The sequence below is a fragment of the Silene latifolia genome, chromosome 9 (assembly GCF_048544455.1).
Source record: "Silene latifolia isolate original U9 population chromosome 9, ASM4854445v1, whole genome shotgun sequence".
Lineage (NCBI taxonomy): Eukaryota > Viridiplantae > Streptophyta > Magnoliopsida > Caryophyllales > Caryophyllaceae > Silene > Silene latifolia.
The window spans coordinates 89659701-89679420 of record NC_133534.1 but is presented as its reverse complement, the minus strand read 5'-3'; the positions used below and the strand labels follow the sequence as shown (position 1 = coordinate 89679420).

The window sequence follows — 19720 nt, the reverse complement described above, 5'->3', positions numbered from 1 at the left end:
AGTAGTGTGTGTAAGTCAAATATTTATATAAACTTATTTCAACAAGTAAATTTTGTAATGTTTTTTCCCTTGATTAACATCAGAAACTTTACTTGTCTTGCATACAGATGATGCTTCAAGGAGAATTGGACACTGTTGAAAATTTTATGGTGATTAAGGATATAATGAAAGAAGAGTTTACCCAATTCTCGGTTAACCTGCATGCATTGATTTGGTTAGCATCGACAATATACACTCTTTCTGCATGTTATATTTAATTTGCTTGTTGCCTAATTAAATCTTTTAAAATCTACAGTTCTTCTTCCCAGTTATATATAAAAGGCATTGCCATTTACTAGTCATTGACAGCAACAAGTACAAGTTCATCATCATTGATAATGTGCATCGTGACGGAAAACCAGAAGAATTTTTCCACGATAGACCAGTGTCTTTTGTAAGATTCTATGCTCTCTTTTGCTTAACAGCACTACATGTTGTTCCTATTCATTATTGTGAATGTACAATGACTTTACATAGAGTGTACCTTCCCCAAAAATTTTGTCTCTGTCTTAATTTTCTTATTTTTGTGATATTGTAGCTCATAATTATTAGTGTCCTAATGTTTTCTTCCCCCTTCTCTCCGCCAAACAGAATAATGTTCTAGCGAGAATACTTGAAAGACATCGGTGTTTCAAAGGTAAAAGTTGATCGCATCAAAAACTGCACCTATTCTTGCAAAGATGAAGTGGAGAAACAACACTAACAAGACTGATTGTGGTGTTTACGTTATGAGACATATGGAGACATTTAAGGGTAATCTAAATTGGACCTGTGGGCTTAAAAAAGGTGATGTGAGTTTCAGAAATAATACAATTATTTTTAATACATAATTCAGTACACATTTGTACATGTTCTAACCCCTTGTTTTCTTTACTTTCCTAGGATGCTCCGCTCATCGATTCTCATGGAAGAAATACATTTCATATATGATTTCAACAGAAGGCAATGTATGTTTTGATGCTGTACTAAAGAAGGCAATGGATTTCCGTTCAAACCCACTGCCATGGGAAGAATACGACGATGAAGATGAGGAAGATGCTGAGTTGAAGCCGTAAAAACTTTTTTAGTTTCGTTTGTGACATGTGTGTGAGTAATGTAACATATATTGAGGAAGTCATGAGTCGAACAACCCAAGTTTGAAAAAATTTTAATTCAAGAGAGTGTTATATTCCAGAAACAAATTTCAATAAAGTTTATTATGTTCTTGCAGAACAACAATAATGTTTATTGTGCAAAATGCCTTAAAATTATTGTACTCTGGGAAAACAATTCCAATCAAGTTGATGATGTCCCTGCAGAACAACAATAATGATCTTTTAATACAAATGTAATATACTTTGGCTATAAAAGTAATGTACTTTGGCAGTGAAATCGAATTGTACATACAACCCTTTAAGAATGTTCGTTGCAGAACAACAATAATGATCCTTTAATACAAATGTAATATACTTTGGCTATAAGAGTAATGTACTTTGGCAGTGAAATCGAATTGTACATACAAGCCTTTAAGAATTTCCTTGCAGAACAACAATAATGATCCTTTAATACAAATGTAATATACTTTCCCTATAAGAGTAATGTACTTTGGCAGTAAAATCGAATTGTACATACAAGCCTTTAAGAATGTTAGTGTAGTGTATATTATGGATGTCTATCCTTGAATCAAATATTTGCACCTTCAACTTCGTTATCAGATTCATCTTCTTCATCGTCGTCCTTCACATCATCAGATTCATCTCATTCATCGTCGTCATCTTCATGGTAGTTTTTGGTGAATATGCAACAAAATGTAAATTAAATATTAGATTTTATAAGGAGAAAATGGCCAAAATGAACAACTAAATTGATATACATTTAATGTTAACCAGATATACATTGCTGAAATTCTCATCTATGCCTTCAGAACAACCATAATGTTCATTGCACAAAGAGCTTATGTGCCTCCATATAAGAGTGATGATTTTGGAAGGTAAACACTATGCGCTATACTTGTATAATTTAATAATTATTTAACATTAATGTAATATGTTTTAACTAGAAACCAAATTATACATACCTGTCAGATGGTTTGTTTCTTTGCAAGTCCTAGAGTTGTGTCCTTGGCGGCCACATGTTTTGCAGTACCTCTTCTGTTTTCCTCTCTTCATTAGGGCTTTTAACATTTGTGATTCAATTCTCTTGCCCTTGGTCTTACCCTTGTTTTTAGATTTTTTAGGAACATGAATCACCAACTTCTCAAGTATTTTGAAGCCCACGTACTTTTCTATTTCTTTCATCTTGTCTTTCTTCTTTGGCTTTGAACACTTCACACTAATCATATACAATCTAATATCTCTCACTTTTTCAATCAAAAGCTTCATGTCGTTATCATCACACTCACTCGGCTACGCCGACACAAGAATAAACCTCTTGCTACGAGACTCAAACTTTTCCTATTTAAAAACTTTTGAGAGACATCTATCGCTTTGCCATCTTTATCAAAGACAGGCTTACTCATTGCGGCTTTTGTCCATCTTTGCATTATGTAATCGCTTACGGTATTTTTGAAAATCTTGGTTGTGTAAAATCCAAAGGCGATGGCTCGCACAACAAGCCCATTCTCTGAAACATAGAACAGGAACAAGTAATCTCCATGTTATCTGGTGAATATGCTACGTTCCATGACTTATTTGGATCTTCTCCACATCTTTAAAACGGCAATCAGACAAAGCTGCAACCAATTCTGTTTGGAAGTCTTTGAAAATGTTGTGCGAGTACATTTCAGAAGCATAGATTTCAAGGTTTGACTTTGTTTTCCGTGGGATTTTAGAGTGTTTGTTGTCACTGTTCAACTTGGACTGCTTGTGTCTTTGTGCTTTCAATGCACTCTCATAGCACACCCAAAACTCAACAAGGGTCAAATGAGGTGTGAGGAACCCGTCAAAGAAACTGTTTTCACTCTCAGACCTAGAAGTAACCCTCATCAAGCCGCACATGGAAACATCTTTAAAATAGGCGGGGATCCACTGTTCCCTGAGATCGTACAAATCTGAAAACCACTCGTGTTCTATAAGTTGATAATCAGTCATTATCTTCTCCCATTGTTCTTCGAATTCATCAGGCTCAAGTTGGTTGTTCCAAACACACCTATTGAGCCTGGTCTTAAAATCCTCATCTTGAAACAGTTGATAACTGGCTTTTTCTCTTAGTTTCTTCATTATGTGCCACATGCACAGTCCGTGTGTTGACTCCTTAAACACTTCCGGGACTACCGACTTCATTGATTTGTCCTGATCGGTAATTATAATTCTCGGCTGGCACCCGCCCATTGCTTCCATAAATGTCCTAAACAGCCATGTGTAATACTCAATACTTTCATCACCGATCAACCCAGCTCCAAAGGTTATGCACCTTTTGTGGTGATCAACTCCCGTGAAAGGCACAAACACCATATCGTACTTGTTTATTTCATATGTAGCATCTGCTGATAACACCTCACCGAACAGCATGTAGTTCTTTATGCAGATCGGATCCGCCAAAACACTCAAATGTGCACTTGTTTTCATCTACTATAAAATCAAAGTAAAATGAATTGCATGTGTTTTTTCTCCCAATAAGATTTTCAACAAACATTTGCGCATCAAAATTACCAATGTAGGTTTTTATGTCCTTGACAAAGTTTTTGAAATCAACCTCAGTAGCACCAATGTTGTCGTAACCTCCACACAGCTCCTTCCAACCTCTATAGGCTTTTACACAACCTAGTTTTAGCACCTTTACTTTTGTGACAAATTGCTTCTGTACCTCTGTCATTTTTCGGTTTCCTTTCAAGAATATTGTAGATTCAGGCGAAGCAAGTGGATGGTTATGCGCTTCATCGAATCTGGTAACAATATAAGTTCCATTTTCTTGGTATTTAAACTGCACTAATGCACGACAGTCAATTCTTGTAATCGGCCTCACCATCAGATTCTGCATCATTCTCAGCAGTATCAGTATCAGTATCAGTCCTCTTCCTTTTTCGTACTTTCCTTTACACCTTGCCTATTGCAGACAACATTCCTTAATGCAAAACTGTTAGGTAACTCATTGCCTTTAATCCTTTTTGTTGTTGCAAGTCTTAACGTAAACCCACAGATTCTACAATATTCTTTGTAGAATAACTCTGCTGATTCTAGCGTTTCGAATACTTGTCCTACTTTAGGTTTCTTTTCCTCTGGACAGAATGGAATGTACAGGGAGTGCATTTAATGTTTCAATTCTTGTCCTTGGTGTTTTAAAGCCGTTATTTGTAGAAGAAGACGTAGTTGCATCACTTGTACTCATTGTCTGCTTCAACAGTAGTTAAGTAAGTAAGTATATTGAATATTATTGCATCAAAATGCAGTAATCCAATTCTAATATGCTCTACAAAGATTGGTAATTTATTTCGTACAAATATAGGTTCATATATAATGTATTCCTGCGAATGTCCATTATCATGTCTTTAAAGGAACATTTATTTTACTGCTAATGTTCATAGGAAATATTGTTGTCCATTTTGATATAGCATATATAAAATGTATTGAATGTTAATGACAGTAAACAAACAAATAGTCATAATACTATTTCATTAATATTAGAAAAATATTTACAAAAGTCATTTAAGGCTTTCAAAATGATAAAGCCTACTAAGGCTTATACTGAGAAAAAAAAAAAGAAAAAGAAAAAAAAAACACAAGACAAGACAATACCTAATAACAATAAACTAGAAAATTAACTTAATATATTTCTAAACTAATCTAACAGTCGGAGTCATAATAACCTCGTCACCAGACTGCTCCTCAATTTCATATTCTTCTCTTTGGTTTTTAAATTGTCGTTCTTGTTGTTTATGATGTTTAATTATTTCTGCACGACTAGACATAGTCGTGCAATGGCAGAATCTGTCAAGGAGCCGATTATCCTTTGTGACAGATTATACCATTTTCATTTCCCCGAACCGCGCCTCGGTAATAATCCGTATCCATTACTCTTGGTTCGGTCCCTATAAGGAACCACTTTGACCAGCCCTTGCACACCATGGCCATGTTTCTCTTTTCTTCCCTCCCAAGTCGATTAAAAGAAAATCTGGAGCAATGCCTCAGTAGTAAGGAAAGGATGTAAAGGACGACTGTGAGATGGTACATCCATGTCCAGAGGAATGTCATCTCCATCAAACCAGTTTGAAGAAAACTAGCTTACTTTCCATTGATGATAATGCTCCACGAAATTTTGTTTGTGAGCAACATTTGTGTAGGGAACTATTGTGCATTGAGTAAGACATTGTTTTTTTTTAATAAAATTAAGTAGTTTTCTGGACAGATTAAAAGTTTTGCTTATTGGAAAAGGTAGGATGGAAAAGTGGTTGTGTACTCTTGGGTTTATATAGTGGATTAATTGATTATAAGAGATTAAATTCTATGAACAGTTGTGTCTTTTCAACTGACACAAACATAATCATGGTAATTAATAAATTGGGTGAAGTTATCTATGTTACTTTAATATCTTGCATAAAACAGTATATGCACACTATGAAAATACATAATGGACATTTGAATTAAACTGAATTCACATTTATTTTCCAAATAATGTTCCATGTTCTTTTTTAAATAATTTCATGTACCTTTAAATATAATAATATAATGTACATTTTCCAAACAGTGCTTAATGATATTTTAGTTGCACCTAATTATCAGAAAATGCAAATTACGAATATAGATAGTGGACAATTTATTTTATGGAACATGTTTTTTTATAATTAATATAATGTACATTTAGAAGTAATATTCAAATTAATGTGAATAAATGTGTCTTTTCACCACATAAGCAAGTTAATAACCGTCATTTGACTTATTGTGAACAGTTGCAAGACCACTTGCAAAAGGTAATATTTACTTGCACATCCTTATTATATATAATGCACATTTCACTAAGACTGATTGGACATTTCCTTGGACATTTCCTTATGAAATGTGTACAACACAACACAACACAACACAACACAACACAACACAACACAACACAACACAACACAACACAACACAACACATTATTTTTACATGCAAAATTACTTTTCGGTTACTTCAAATTGCACACTTTTCCTTTCTCATTATTTTTACATTTTTTTCTCACCAGAAAGTACATTTGCATTTATCATCCTCCTAAAATCAAACAAACAAACTATAAACCCTAATTTAACACTTTTCATTATAAAATTAATGTTTTTGTGGTTTTGGACATTAAAATTAATGTTCAAATTTCAAATTTCAAATTTCAAATTTCAATTTCAAATTTTAAAAAGTCGAAAAAACAGGCCTAAAGTGTATGGTTTATACCTATTAACTTGACTCAAAACTGGACCCGACCTCTTTTCAGGGTAACGTACAACTTGTCTGCCAATCCGAAGCAACCCAGATGACTGATTTGTTGAAGTGCTTTGTGAAATTAAGCACATATCATGCAAATTGCCAAGTTACAACAAATAGACTTAGTTTTAACTGGTAACCCAGATGACTGATCTGTAGATTACATGACTGTTAATAACGGTGGTGTGGAATTGAAACGGAATACAACTCCATATGTTGCTTGTACAAGGAGAATGAGAATTTACATTATTTGAGCTTCATTTTACCCACTTCCAGGTATGAGTGAAACATAATTTGAGATTCAGAAGAATTCACATTATTATATCACCAAAAATTAATGATGTCCTTGTGACCTGAAACATAAAATTCATCACCTTAAACGTGAATTAATGAGAATTTGAGCTACTCATTACCATCACATGCGATTTGCGACCCTAGTAAAAGATACAGGACTAATTGCAAGAACAAAGTGTTTGATATATGCACACAAAATTCATTGGCAAACGGCAACCACAACACACCTTTTTTCAGATCATCTTAAATGTGCTTTTGTAAAGATTCTTTTTTTCTATAACCCCAACGGCACCATATACCCAATCTCTCTTTTTCTTTTTTATGACCCATATGCCTCAAACTGACTACTCCGTACTTCACAATATAAGAACAAAAGAACAAAAAGTTAAAACTTAAAACTCAAAAAAAGAAAAAAAAAGAACAAAAGAACAAAAAGTTTAGTGTCCTATTTTTATATTAGATAAACTCTAAAGCGATGATTTCTTAATAGACATTTTTCTTCTACATGGTTTATGTTAAAACTTAAAACTCAGAGACGATAACTTACCATGTGAGTGAATTGAGTTTATAAGCGATCCGGACACTTCTACACCATTATCACTTAATAATGAAATTCCAGATGAAGTTATCTGATATTGGAACTCCAGAGGTGGAGATATTGGGGATTTTGCGATCTTCATGAACCTATGACCTGCAGCATCAACGAAGACGAGCAATTATAAAGCCGCAAAAGAGCAACGAATCATCAATATGTGTTATAACATCCTACAGGAAATCCGTATGGAACATTTTTTCTATCTTGAGGGGTATGCTTAAATACTGCTAAGCAGATTACAGGAATTATACAAAATCTAAAATCTGATTGTGGAGGAATTTCAGCAGTAAGCAAAAATTTGAACTATTGTTGCGAAGTCCACTCAAAAATAGCTCATAGTCAATAGTATTCTCTCTTGCCAAGTGCAAGAATCGACTTCGTAGTAAACAAAGAGTTAGCATTTGAGAAAAGTTTCTATGCAGGTTCCTCCTTTCATGCTAGCAGCATTTGAATCTATTGTAATAAATGGTATTTACTACTCCATTTGACAACAGATCAGTTAATTGTGTAAGCAAATGGAGGTGACCATATGTGCACAAAGGAACATGAATAGGTAATGAGACATAATAGTTTTTTGTTGAAGGTATAATGCTGAGGAGGATAAAATATAAGCTTGAATTTGAATGATCACAAGCAGGAAAAGAAACTGAAAACAAGCATAGCAATTCTGACCTGATCTCAACTCAAGGATAAGCCTTATGCTTACAGCATGCGCCCAATGAATTCCTAACGCAGCTATCAGATGCGAATCAAAGCTTGACGGGGTATCTGACATGTCCTCCACTGCACATCTAACTGAAATAAGTACTGGAGCAAAGCAGTTGGGATAACGATATCTCAAAGAGTATGTACACACGAAATACAATCCTTTTAACTCTAGACATTGCAAATTACAAAAGAGATTGATGTTGTACTCCATACAAGGGCATCCTGTCGTTCTATGTGGACTAGGGAGGCGGCTAGGAGTGAAATTGAGCAACTGTATTTTCAATAACATCTAGTTCCCGGAAGAAACAGATAAGGATTATGGTCTTGCTTCATCTAAATGAAATTGGAGCTTCTAGATGTCATATCATGGTACTTCAGTATTGATTTCTCAATCTAAAGTTTTAGCTTAGTTCACTAAATATTGATTTACACTTTTAGGTAAAGACTAATACGGAGTCCACTATAAAAACCATTCTGGAAAGAAAAGATATAAAAAATCATTTTAGTAATACTCCCTCCAATTTTCTATTATCTTCCCTCTTTCCTTTTTCACACAAGTTTGATTATCTTCCCTCTTTCCTTTTTTGGTAAGTTGCATTCATTTTTTATTAATTTCTCTCTCCTAAAAAATCAACAACTCTCATTACTTTATCTATTCTTTATTCATTATTCATTCTTTATTATTTTCTCTCCCCTATAAACTACACAATTTACAATACTTTATTCTACTTTATTCCTTCTTTCTTCCCGTTTCTTAATTTTTGTGCCCAAAAGAAAGGGGAAGATAAAAGGAAATTGGAGGGAGTAGCATTTTAATGATCCTGAAAAGCGTTCAAAAGTAGGGTGACGGATGCATTAAAAGTAACTTTCTGGGAAGCTTTGACATAGAAAAAATTTTCCATCATAATTCTTATCATACACAATTGATAAATAATTGATTGACAATAGACAGACCCTTGGCTCTCAACATAAAAGCACCTAGCTTTACTGACTTTTTGAATCCTAAAAATTGACTAAACCATATTCTACATAGCACTATGCTCCAAAGTCCAATGGTACCCTATAGATGAAATAAATTGTGTTAACATTTCAATAGCCTAAAGGTTGATGGCAGTATAGCTAAAGCTATGATCATATACATCTTCTTGAGAGTCGGAGACTAGAGAACAGATAAAATATTGCATCTGAAAGAACTTTCAGCTTACTTCCCCACCTATGCAATTTCATGTAAAAAAATCCACGTTTTTGGCCTTAAATAAAGAAAGCATCTCATGTTGGATACAGGACATGCTAGGTATATAGAGTATCAAAATAAACATAAACTTTCACTAAATCTTTCTTAGTTATTGTGTAGTTTTACTAATGATAGTACCCAAATAAGTGCTAGGTGCACTATGGCTTGTGGCAGTAGCTTTTGCTTCTGTTTCACTCCGGATGATCCTTTCATTTGATTCGTTTTCTACGATTTCACTGTTAGAATTATTCGACATTATTACTCACCTACTTAATGCATTTATAAACAGCAAATATTAATTCAAGTACTATCTGCCCCTTCCACAAACCTTCATACGCATGTACAAGATAACAAGGAAGCTCCAACCTGACTATGTGATCTCAAATTAAGTGCAGACCATTTTAAATTTGGCAAAACAGAAAGAATGGAGTATGTTAGGAAGAGATAGCCGAATCATTACCAGTAGTATGTTGGAAGGAAAACAAGGAAACTCCATCCTGACTTTGTGATCTAACTTGGTTTGTCACAACAATGGGTATTCGTGAAAGCTCTGCCAATGACCTGCACATGTAGGGTGTATTTCTACTAACAGGGTATACAGCACTCTACGAGGGGATTTAGGTAAAGGTAAGTAGCTAGTGGATTACTTAAGGAAAGAGATGTGCCAACCAAGTGTGTGCTGTCTACGATTACTCAGATCACCCTCCCTGCAAAAGGAATACAGACCGTAACGGGCAGTTAAGAATAATTAGTTGCTCTCTATCTTCCATCTGTCTCCCCTCGATGCAGACAAATAGTAAGAAAAGATCATGACTAAGAATTGTGTAAAATAAACACTAAGATCCAATGAATTATTGACAGAAAGGGGGGGCTAATGCTCCTTCACATTTGATGCTGGTAACCGAGTTTATCCAAAATAATTGTTGCAATCCGCCTACTTGAAGATATTGTCATGTAGAATCATACAACTCTTTCATTTAAAAGCATACAATGGGCATGCATCCTTCAGATTGCCATCTGATAACGATTTCAGGAATATTAAAACATCAACAGAAAAGCAACTATAAGTGCTCAAAAGGTCGTTAAATATTACTCCCTCGATTCAAGTGAATTCCATGCACTTTATATTCACATGTGAGGTATATTTTAATCAAATGTATGGAATTCATTTGAAAAGAGGGAGTAAACAGGAAAGCAACTGTCGTCATGTTCTCAATTAACCACACAAGAATTCCGCAGTTTCTTAATGAGGAGAATAGAATTCTAACATGATTCAAAGACACAGGTACAACATAGAGAAGATTCTGCAAAGCATACATTATCATGTTGTCAATCCAAAAATTCTACTCTAGGACATGCATCATTCAACAAATCACTCGAAACCACAATATGACACCCATTAGGAAAGCATTTACATGAGAAATTAGTCATGGATCATCTAGGATAAGGATAAGAAAAATTGACAGAATACTCACCCAGAAATAAGAGCTGCCATGCTGTCAATAACAACAAGCTTCACTTTGTTCTGCAACACGGAGACTTTAATTTGCTGCAAGCTGAGATTTAGATGAGTAACTCAACCATTTTGATTAAATTTACATGAACAGTATGAAGCAGAACATAAACAAACTGGACTGGGTCGTGTGAAGGTGTAGCAGATACATCCCTTGTTCCAATAGATAAGAGAGGATGTGAGCACACTTTTCAGAAGGATGCAAGAGAGGACTTTGAAAAGTGTAAGAAAAACACCAGTTGGAAAAGAGAGTATCAAATGACCTATTGAAGTAACATACAAAACAATGTCACATTGTTAACAGTAAATGTAAGAAGGCGTTGGGCACAAGAACAGTGGCACTTTATGAGAAGCACCTACTCTTTTTCTCTCTACTTTTGTATGATTTATTATTTTCCTTAATAATATGCCACTTTCAAAATGGAATAAATCAAATAAATGGAGGGAGTACGCCTTATCAGTACTCAGAAGATGATGATTATTTACACTAAGTATTGTGCACACACAATATCAGTGAATAGGTGTCCCACGGCACCCACGCGAATGTGGGAATAAGAAGTGATACAATTCTGAATGATGATGTGGTAATTAATTCGGGTAGAACACAGGGGCAGGGGTCAAATGCAAGCTGTTAATTAGTTAGTAGTTAGGAGTCGTAAAAGTCATGCGCTGAGTAAATTTTATCACTTTATCACTGTTAATTGTTTTCTTTTCAGGGTGGGAGTCTTTTTCTTATTAGCTAACTCATAGCCTATAAAAACTAGATTTTTATGTTATTTTTATTCATTCAAGTTATCAATAAGAAAGCAGCTTGCACGTTTACAATTGTAAGCACAGGTTCAACGCGTTTTTGTTCCGCCATTGTTATAGCTTGACGCGTTTTCAAGCTTTAACACGGGTTATAGTCAATAGGTCTTGACTATAATTCAGCATTGTTCGGATAATAGGTCTAATCCGAGCAAATATCCCCACGGATTCAAACTTGCCCCTCGGTCTCACGAGTCACGAGCTCAATCCTCACTACTATCATCTTTCATTTATTTAGATAGCTTCCGCATTCGTATCAGAAGTCTTTTCAAATGACTGACACTAGGAATGCACAAATAAGACTAAGTGCGAGCATCCTCTATAAACCTTACAACCGTGAGTTTTTTTTTTTTTTTTTTTTTAAATAATGTTTCAAAATTCAAAAAAAAAAACTATCATTTTAGGTCGGAATAAAACTTATTTATCGAAATAGTGTCCATCTAGCATTGGAATACCCAAACCTATGACCAAATTAACCTGACCAACCCATCACCATTTCCACACCACTTTTCAATCTTTCACCTCCATTTTCTCACCCGACCAATACCACCGCCACATCACCACCCCATCCCCCCACCTCAACCCCAACAACTATCCCAGGTCAGACCACCACTCCCATTGACTCTTGGATGTTTGACCACCCACGTACCACCCCCAACAACCCCCTCACTCTCACCCACTGACCCCACACAACTGCTACTGCGTGACTGCGTCTTCTACCGGACCCAAACACTCTCACTCCCATTCCCACCACACCCAACTCTCTCAGCCATCAACACTCATCAACACCCTCCTCCGTTAACATCACCACCTTGTCTCTCACCGTTGACACCAACCACCGTTTGCTTGTCCCACCAACCTTAACTTTCCAAGATCTGCTGCTCTCTTTCCTCTCCATCCTTACCACCAAATTCGATGGCCACCTTTTCCTCAACCCATCAACTCAACTACATTCGGTATTCGGTATGAGGAGTATAGTCATCAACACAAAACGATAATTCAGCACACCACCTTCCCCACCCTATGAAGAACCCTCCCTCAACCATTAAAATCCATCCCCCCCCCCCCCCCTCCTATTTTCATAAACCCCATATCTAGGTTTTTAGTGGGTGGGGAAAGGGATTCCGAGGCAGGGAGTGGATTTTTTAAGGATTAGGTGGGTGTTCAAGGTGGTGGTGTCAGTTTTGAAAGCTGTTTTAAGGTGAAGCGGAAGGAATATCTTTGTTGATACTTGATAGTGGGTGGGGGCATTTCCGTTGTTAATGGTGGTGGTGTTGTGGTAGTGGTGGTAAGGCTAATAGTTGAAGTGAAGAATTGTCGGGCATAGGGCGAGGATAAAGGATGGAGGAGATTGGTCATCAAAGTGTTAGTAGGTTTACGTTTGGACAGTCCTACGTGGACACCATTTCGACAAATAAGTTCTATTCCAACCAAAAGGATAATATTTTTTTTTTAAACATTATTTCAGAAAAAGTTTCTATTATTGCTCATGCAATTATTATCTGTGAAAGTAGAAACTTTTGCTATCAATACCATGATCAGGTGAAGTGTCTTACCAAACCCTGTAGATTTTTTCATGACACAAATTTGGAATCTTCATCTGTAGTATTGCATCAAACTACTTGTGAGGTATGGAGTTGGAGGATCTCATAGACTACTATCTGGCTACTATAAAATTTCTTACAGCATGAAAATAATGTACTCGAACGGCCTTGTAGAGTGTAGACAATAAAACAACTCAACATACACCTCAGCTCCATGATTTACAAGGTATTAGATATTCAAGGATAGAAAACCCCAAGTAGATCCTAGAATCAAGTTGTGAAACCTTAAAGAAAATAACCAACTATATTTTTTTGGCTAACATGGCCAAAGACTGTAGGACGGATGTGTTCGTAGATTCAACTTGGAATCTAGATAAAGTATGTCACCAAGAACCAGCCCATCTTGGTGGAATAAGGAACTGATGCAAACGAGAACTCTGTATATTTTTGGAGGAATGTAGGCTAAATTATAAATGACGTTAATGAGAACTAGAAGGCAAGAAGATGCGGAAAAAACGTGGGAGGAGCAAATTTGAGTGACAGTACAGCAATTCACGCCATCTGACCCAAGTCATATTAGGAATAAGGCCGTATTGTGCACACTTTTAAAATCCATAAGATTTACACGTAAGAAGAGAATCTATCCAGGGCTATGTAGTATGTGCATGTTAGGATTCATGAACCTTGGTTGCTTTAACCTACATAGACACTATCAATAACTACTTACTCCCTCCGTCCCGGTCAATTGTTGTCCTTTGGTTTTGGCACAAAGACTAAGGAAAGAGGAAAGAGCCAATTACTAAATGCCAAGTGGAACAAATTGAGTGTGAATGATCAAATTGCTCATCAAGTTCATTCTCAAAATAGAAAGGACAACAATTGACTGAGATACCCCAAAATGGAAAAGGACAACAAATGACCGGGACAGAGGGAGTATTTATGAAGTAGTAAAATCAGGAGCACACTCACTTCAAGTTTTGTCTACATAAAGAATACAAATAGAGTGACATATGTAGATATATGAGTACAACAAAGTCATAATGACCTGTTAAGCCTTTAAAATGTGAGGTTCCCATAATTTCAACTTTTGAATTAAAAGAAAAAGGGTTTTGACCTTGGGAGCATTCATATGAGCTCTCACATGAGGTTTAGAAACAGGCACAGGTTACTTTTGTTCAATTCTAATCAGTTTATCTGATAAGTGTAATGAAACTCATTCATAACAAGGATCCGAGCTTCCGTTACCTGAAATATATCAGAAAAAGACACAAGCCATGATGAGCTTCCAAAATTTATAAGAATTGAATAATACCTGTCAGTAAACTCAGCAAGTGACGCAGGCTGCAGGACCAGAATTCTACCTGCCATCTTCATTTATGGCGATAAAAACCGTTAATTCTTAAACAAATCAATATCCATGTCACTAAAGTTCCAACCAAATTTACCTCTTTTGCCAGCCCTTCATGATAAAAGACTTGAGGGAAGCTTTTTGATCCTATTTCAATCATCCTAACAACAACAATATAATTTATGAGATAATAATTACAATAGCGCTGCCAATATGAATGTTCCCATTTAACATTCATGAAATCATTAAGAAAGCTAATGAAATCCGCAGTCTCCGCATGATGAGATTTTGCAGGTCAACAATTTTAAATGTGTTCTACTTCTACACTACTGTAGTCTGTAAACCACGAGGAGACTCCATGGCCTAAAGAGAAACTGTATCCACCTTCGTGAACTAAATTTGGATTCCACATCAATGTAAACCACAGAACCATCTAAGCCCCCATAACATGCTGGAAGTGAAGCCAGTAACGCCAATTTCAGACAAAACTGCAATATAAACCGATGTTTTATGTTAGATGATCTCAGAAGTACACAACTAAACAAACTACATAAAAGAAAGGAGGGAAAAATAAATATGCATGTTCCTCTAGTATATATACCTCGGGATGCACCTCAGAAACAACCCATTCAAGGCTTTAAGCTACATAATAGTAACCAAAAGTTCTCAATTTACCCCTTTTAGGTTTCTAACAAAAATATAAAAACTAATACTCCGTAAGCTTTAGACTCCATTGACTGCCAAAGGCTTCATTAAACAGTTAGCCACAGCAAAAAGCTGCCTACCATTAAAGAAATTATTCAGAGTCATTAGTAAAGCTTCTGAATTCCCGGATCCTACAGGCTGATTATCTAAGAGAATCCAACTACAAAGGTCAAACTCATTGTTCATCTACTAAGTTCATTCTTGTAGAATTTGATTTTCCGTCTTTTTTGTTTGCGCAAGTTCGGTTACACCACGCCCTCAAAATGTGACCATGTTTTTTAAATGACAAATAAATCAATAACGAAACTGTGGAACATGTTACATTTCACACAGACAAGGCAACTAAAATAAGTGACAGAGTACATCAAAGACCCAAAAAAAATCAAATCAAGAGTTGTTATAAAATATACTACTAATAACTAATACTCCATCCGTCCCAATCACAATACAGGAATATAATAGCAATGGATAAGAAGAAGAATGCAAGATTAAATAATCAATATATGGGAATTGACATACTTGTGTTTTGCCAATGCCGGCGGGACCGACAAGCTCAGTAACAACACCAAAGGGAATCCCACCACATAACGCCTTGTCTAGACCTTTCAATGTAGTGGGCAGATGACCAGCTAAGTATTCATATTTTTGTCGTTGCTCGAATAGTGAAAGTGCCTAAAGGCCGATATTTGGAAGACACATTAAAGGGACAAAAGGAGAAAAACGAGTCAAATACCGAAAGTAAAAAAGGGTATGAAAGCTTACAGTTTCAAAGGGAGGGCAAACCATTTGACTGATGGATGCAATTGCAGAAGTTACATCTTGGAACCCAACATCCAACAACTCCATCAACTCAAACTCAGTTAGAGAAAGTGCATCCTAAAACACAGAAAATCTTAATAATGGTTGTGCTCAAATGCAAACAAATTACAAGAATCAAAATTAAGTTATTGATTCACAGAAAAATATTGGAGGTGAAGAAGAGATGCAAACCTTAGCAGTGATTATGTTGCGGGCAGCAAAGACGTTGGCGATCGACTTTGGGAGACCCATTTCACTTATTAACTTGTTCGCCATCACTCTTCTTTCCTAATCTCAATAATCATTAATCATGTGACTCATGTCGCTCATCAATTTCACACCGTTTTCAAGCTCATTGTTATCGCAAACTAGATTTTGTGCCCGTATGATGCACGGTTATTAAATAATGAGATTTAAATTGTAAACTGTAAGAAACTATAAAAATTGTACATTGTTTTATTGGCATAGTTTACGTGAGATAAGAGTCATTATGAATATGATTATTACCAAATAAGAAAAGTTGGCTACATAACATTACCTCGGTCACCTTTTCATTAGTGAATTTGGATATGATTTTTAAGATAATGGATCGGATATCTACTAATTATAACACAAAATTTATCTTTAAATTATCTACTAACGAAGTGTTTCAAAAAAAACTTGATACATACATTAATATATTACTATCTTTTATACTTCATATCTTTTAGGATTTATCTTTAAAAAGATAGAAATTTATCTGGAGTAAATAAGATTTATTAGTAACAAAATCTATGGTAGTCTATTTGCACTGCAACTCTTATGCACGAATATAATAGGTCTTAGTCTAGTAATTTAGACGGGGTATTGTGGACAATAGTGTTGGGGTTGGTGTCCTTAACAGTTAGTGCAAGGACTTATAAATCTCTAAAAGGATCAAAGGGCATACTTTTGGTATTATTATCAGTTGATCCACGTTTATCAATAACGGTTGGCTTGCTAGATAAGTTTGACGTTATTGTCATACAGATGGCGGTGATCAACTGGTCCCTAAAAGTCACACCTATAGGATACGTTTGAGAGATGTGACAGTATGAAAATACAGTCATGTAGATGCCAATTTTGACTAACCAGTTAGTCCGAGTTATTTGACTAGTAATTAGTCAAAAATGTGATGTTGAGATATGTTATTTAATACGGATTAAATAATAATGGCTAAGGCGAATTAAGCAGTTAATTCGTAAATTGAATATAACCGTTTTATATTTAATTAAATGTATATTGAATATAATTATACAATATCGTCTTTGTCGGACATGTATTAATGTTTCAACTAATCCGTATTATTAGTTGATGCTTTAATAACCGATAACCGATGACGATTTATAATAAACCGCGTCATATACATTTAGCGTTTTTCGAGCCGGTCCACGAGGTAAAATTAAGAGGAAGTGGAAGCCCACTTCCCCATGCAAACCCACTACTGGTGGCGAACCAAACAAAAGGAGAGACTCCCTCTCCTTTTGACCGAGACAATTTCATTTTACAGAAAACTAGGGTTTTGGAGATCATTTCTCTCTGAAACCTAGATCTCACATCTGAAAAACCTCACAATAGCTCTCTCGATATTGCAAGTCAATTAGAGAGCATTTCTAGCACAAGGGCATAGTCTCAGACGGTCTTGGGTGCAATGATTAGGAGGAAATCTCTGTTGATTTACTTTCTTTTTTACGCCGCGCATCAAAGGACCCGAGGTTGATTCTTTATCTTTATCGTTTCATTGTTGTTTTTCGTTTATGACCATATTTCACATGTTAAATTTACGTTATAGTCCTAAATTTAAAGGGTCTTATACGGATATTACCCCACAAGTGGTATCAGAGCGAGGCCACGTAAATTTTTCTATGTGTTTTTCATAAAACGATTTTGAAACGGTTGCTTTTGTCTCGAAATCCGTGCCTTGTATACACGGATGTTTGCGTTTTTGTTGAAACCGTGACATGTTTTACACGGTTGATTCACTTTTTCCGTTTTGTTCTTTTACATATTGTTATTTTATACGGAGATTATAATAATGTGTCAAGTTTTGTCAAATTATAAAATTGATTTTATGCGTTTTTGATCAAAATTGAAATTGTTTTGTTTCGACAAAACTGTTTTCACGAGGGTTTTTTGTTTTCCGAGAAACTTTTGTTCTCGATCGACCAAGTTTTTAATCGATCGAGAGGTTTTTCTGTCTTGTTTTTACTCGATCAAGTCCTTGCTTGTACTCGATCGACCACTTTTAAAACCCGCTCGATCGAGAAGTCCTCGTACTCGATCGAGCAGTATTGCTGATAAAAGTCCTCGATCGACCACCAGTTCTGTCGATCGAGCACTTCCTGATTAGCATACCTCTCGATCGACTAGCAGTTCAATCGATCGAGCCCTTTAGTTCCTCGATCGAGCACTATTGTCCCTGGATCGAGGGATTTTTGTTCTGGCAAGCTTTGAAAATTTATTCTTTTGTTTTAAATTTTCTTTTGGCCTTAATATGTACTTTATACGGATATTGTACACTCGCTATGATTGTGAAACGGTTCACACACGTACCATTAAGTTATTTTAAAGCGTATTTAAAGTAACGGATTGTATTAGATTAAAATTGAATGATAGAAGCGGTTTTATCACATGAATTTTAATCATTAAAAGGTGGTTTGGATAAATTTAACATAATTACGGAATTATGTCACGAATAAATTTAATTTAGTTGATGCATTTTATTTATCGTTTTGATTATTTTGAACGCTTTATATTACGTATTTATTTATTTTACAAACGGTTGTAACTTAGTGTGGCCTTAGTAGAACGTGTTACCGTAATGATGGAACACGGTCTTGGTTGTATTTTGAGATCTCGTATCTCCGTTTTGGATTTTTCACTTGTAATTACAGTTTTTAATTAGAATGTAAATAGGTTATATTTTGTAATTTTAAATGTAATTTTTGAGAAGACCAAAGATGGAGACCGGATGCTCACTCCCGCTACATGGATCAAGATGGAACATCAAGACAAGCTTCTCGGGTCCAACGGTGGATTCCAAAGTTGTTTTATGTTCTTTTTATTAGGATAGGCCACACTAGGAATTTTATTTACGTATTGCATTCTTTTATTTTTTTTCGCAACGATAATATGCATCATATTCCGCCTATAAACCAAACCACCTATTTATTGCATGAAAACTGACACATATAGAGGTCACGAGTTAGTTTTCTTTGACATTCTTATGTCACATGATTTTAAGCCATCACCCAAATTAATTCATTCACGCAGACGCTAGTTATTCGTTCACTTAAAATGAATTAAAATTAAGTTGATGGGATCTTCCTCGTATAAACCAAAATTGAGAATGGTCTTTATAGGTCAAACTCCAATGAGTCCCTTCTTCGTCGGTAGGCATAATATGACCCCTTCTACGTCGGGTAAGTTGGAACCGATTGACCTATTTTATCTCAACACTATGGTCACTCGTACGATCCTGTGATCATGGTGGACTATAGATAGGATTTACAGAAATCTATCGACCGAGAGTTCTTACGGAAGAATTAGCTAAACAGTTGGCTTATCAATTTACAGAAATTGAGTCTTGGGATCACTTGTATCATTCTTGAGGAAGATCAATTATGCAAGTGCTTGAGTCTACACGTTAAAATACATTTTAAATAGACTTAAATCACCTCGATGAGTTGCTTATTTCGTTCTTGTTTTTCTTTCTTTTTCAGTGTAGATCACGAATTTTTAAACTGCTAATA

General features: G+C 35.5%; 1 protein-coding gene across 7 annotated transcripts; it reads right to left on the bottom strand.

The window, feature by feature from the left end:
• Window positions 1–1415: 1415 nt before the first annotated feature.
• LOC141599961 (DNA repair protein RAD51 homolog 2) lies at window positions 1416–16476 on the bottom strand. Of its 7 annotated transcripts, none has more exons than XR_012524058.1 (13): window positions 16143–16476; window positions 15915–16028; window positions 15672–15824; window positions 14832–14935; window positions 14545–14608; window positions 14412–14467; window positions 10711–10791; window positions 9883–9942; window positions 9696–9796; window positions 7966–8076; window positions 7246–7389; window positions 2096–4347; window positions 1416–1793 (listed from the first exon to the last, which is right to left on the bottom strand). XR_012524058.1 is itself a non-coding variant. In XM_074420107.1 (12 exons), exons 1-12 carry the CDS (start codon window positions 16224–16226, stop codon window positions 1777–1779), a joined length of 1089 nt encoding a protein of 362 aa, XP_074276208.1. In that variant the 5' UTR covers window positions 16227–16476; the 3' UTR covers window positions 1416–1776. The 7 variants fall into 7 exon arrangements, 4 of the variants coding, with proteins under 4 accessions (XP_074276208.1, XP_074276207.1, XP_074276209.1 ...); XR_012524059.1 differs by having other exon boundaries at window positions 15936–16028; window positions 16143–16323; XR_012524060.1 differs by lacking the exon at window positions 15672–15824.
• Between the last annotated feature and the right edge of the window lie 3244 nt (window positions 16477–19720).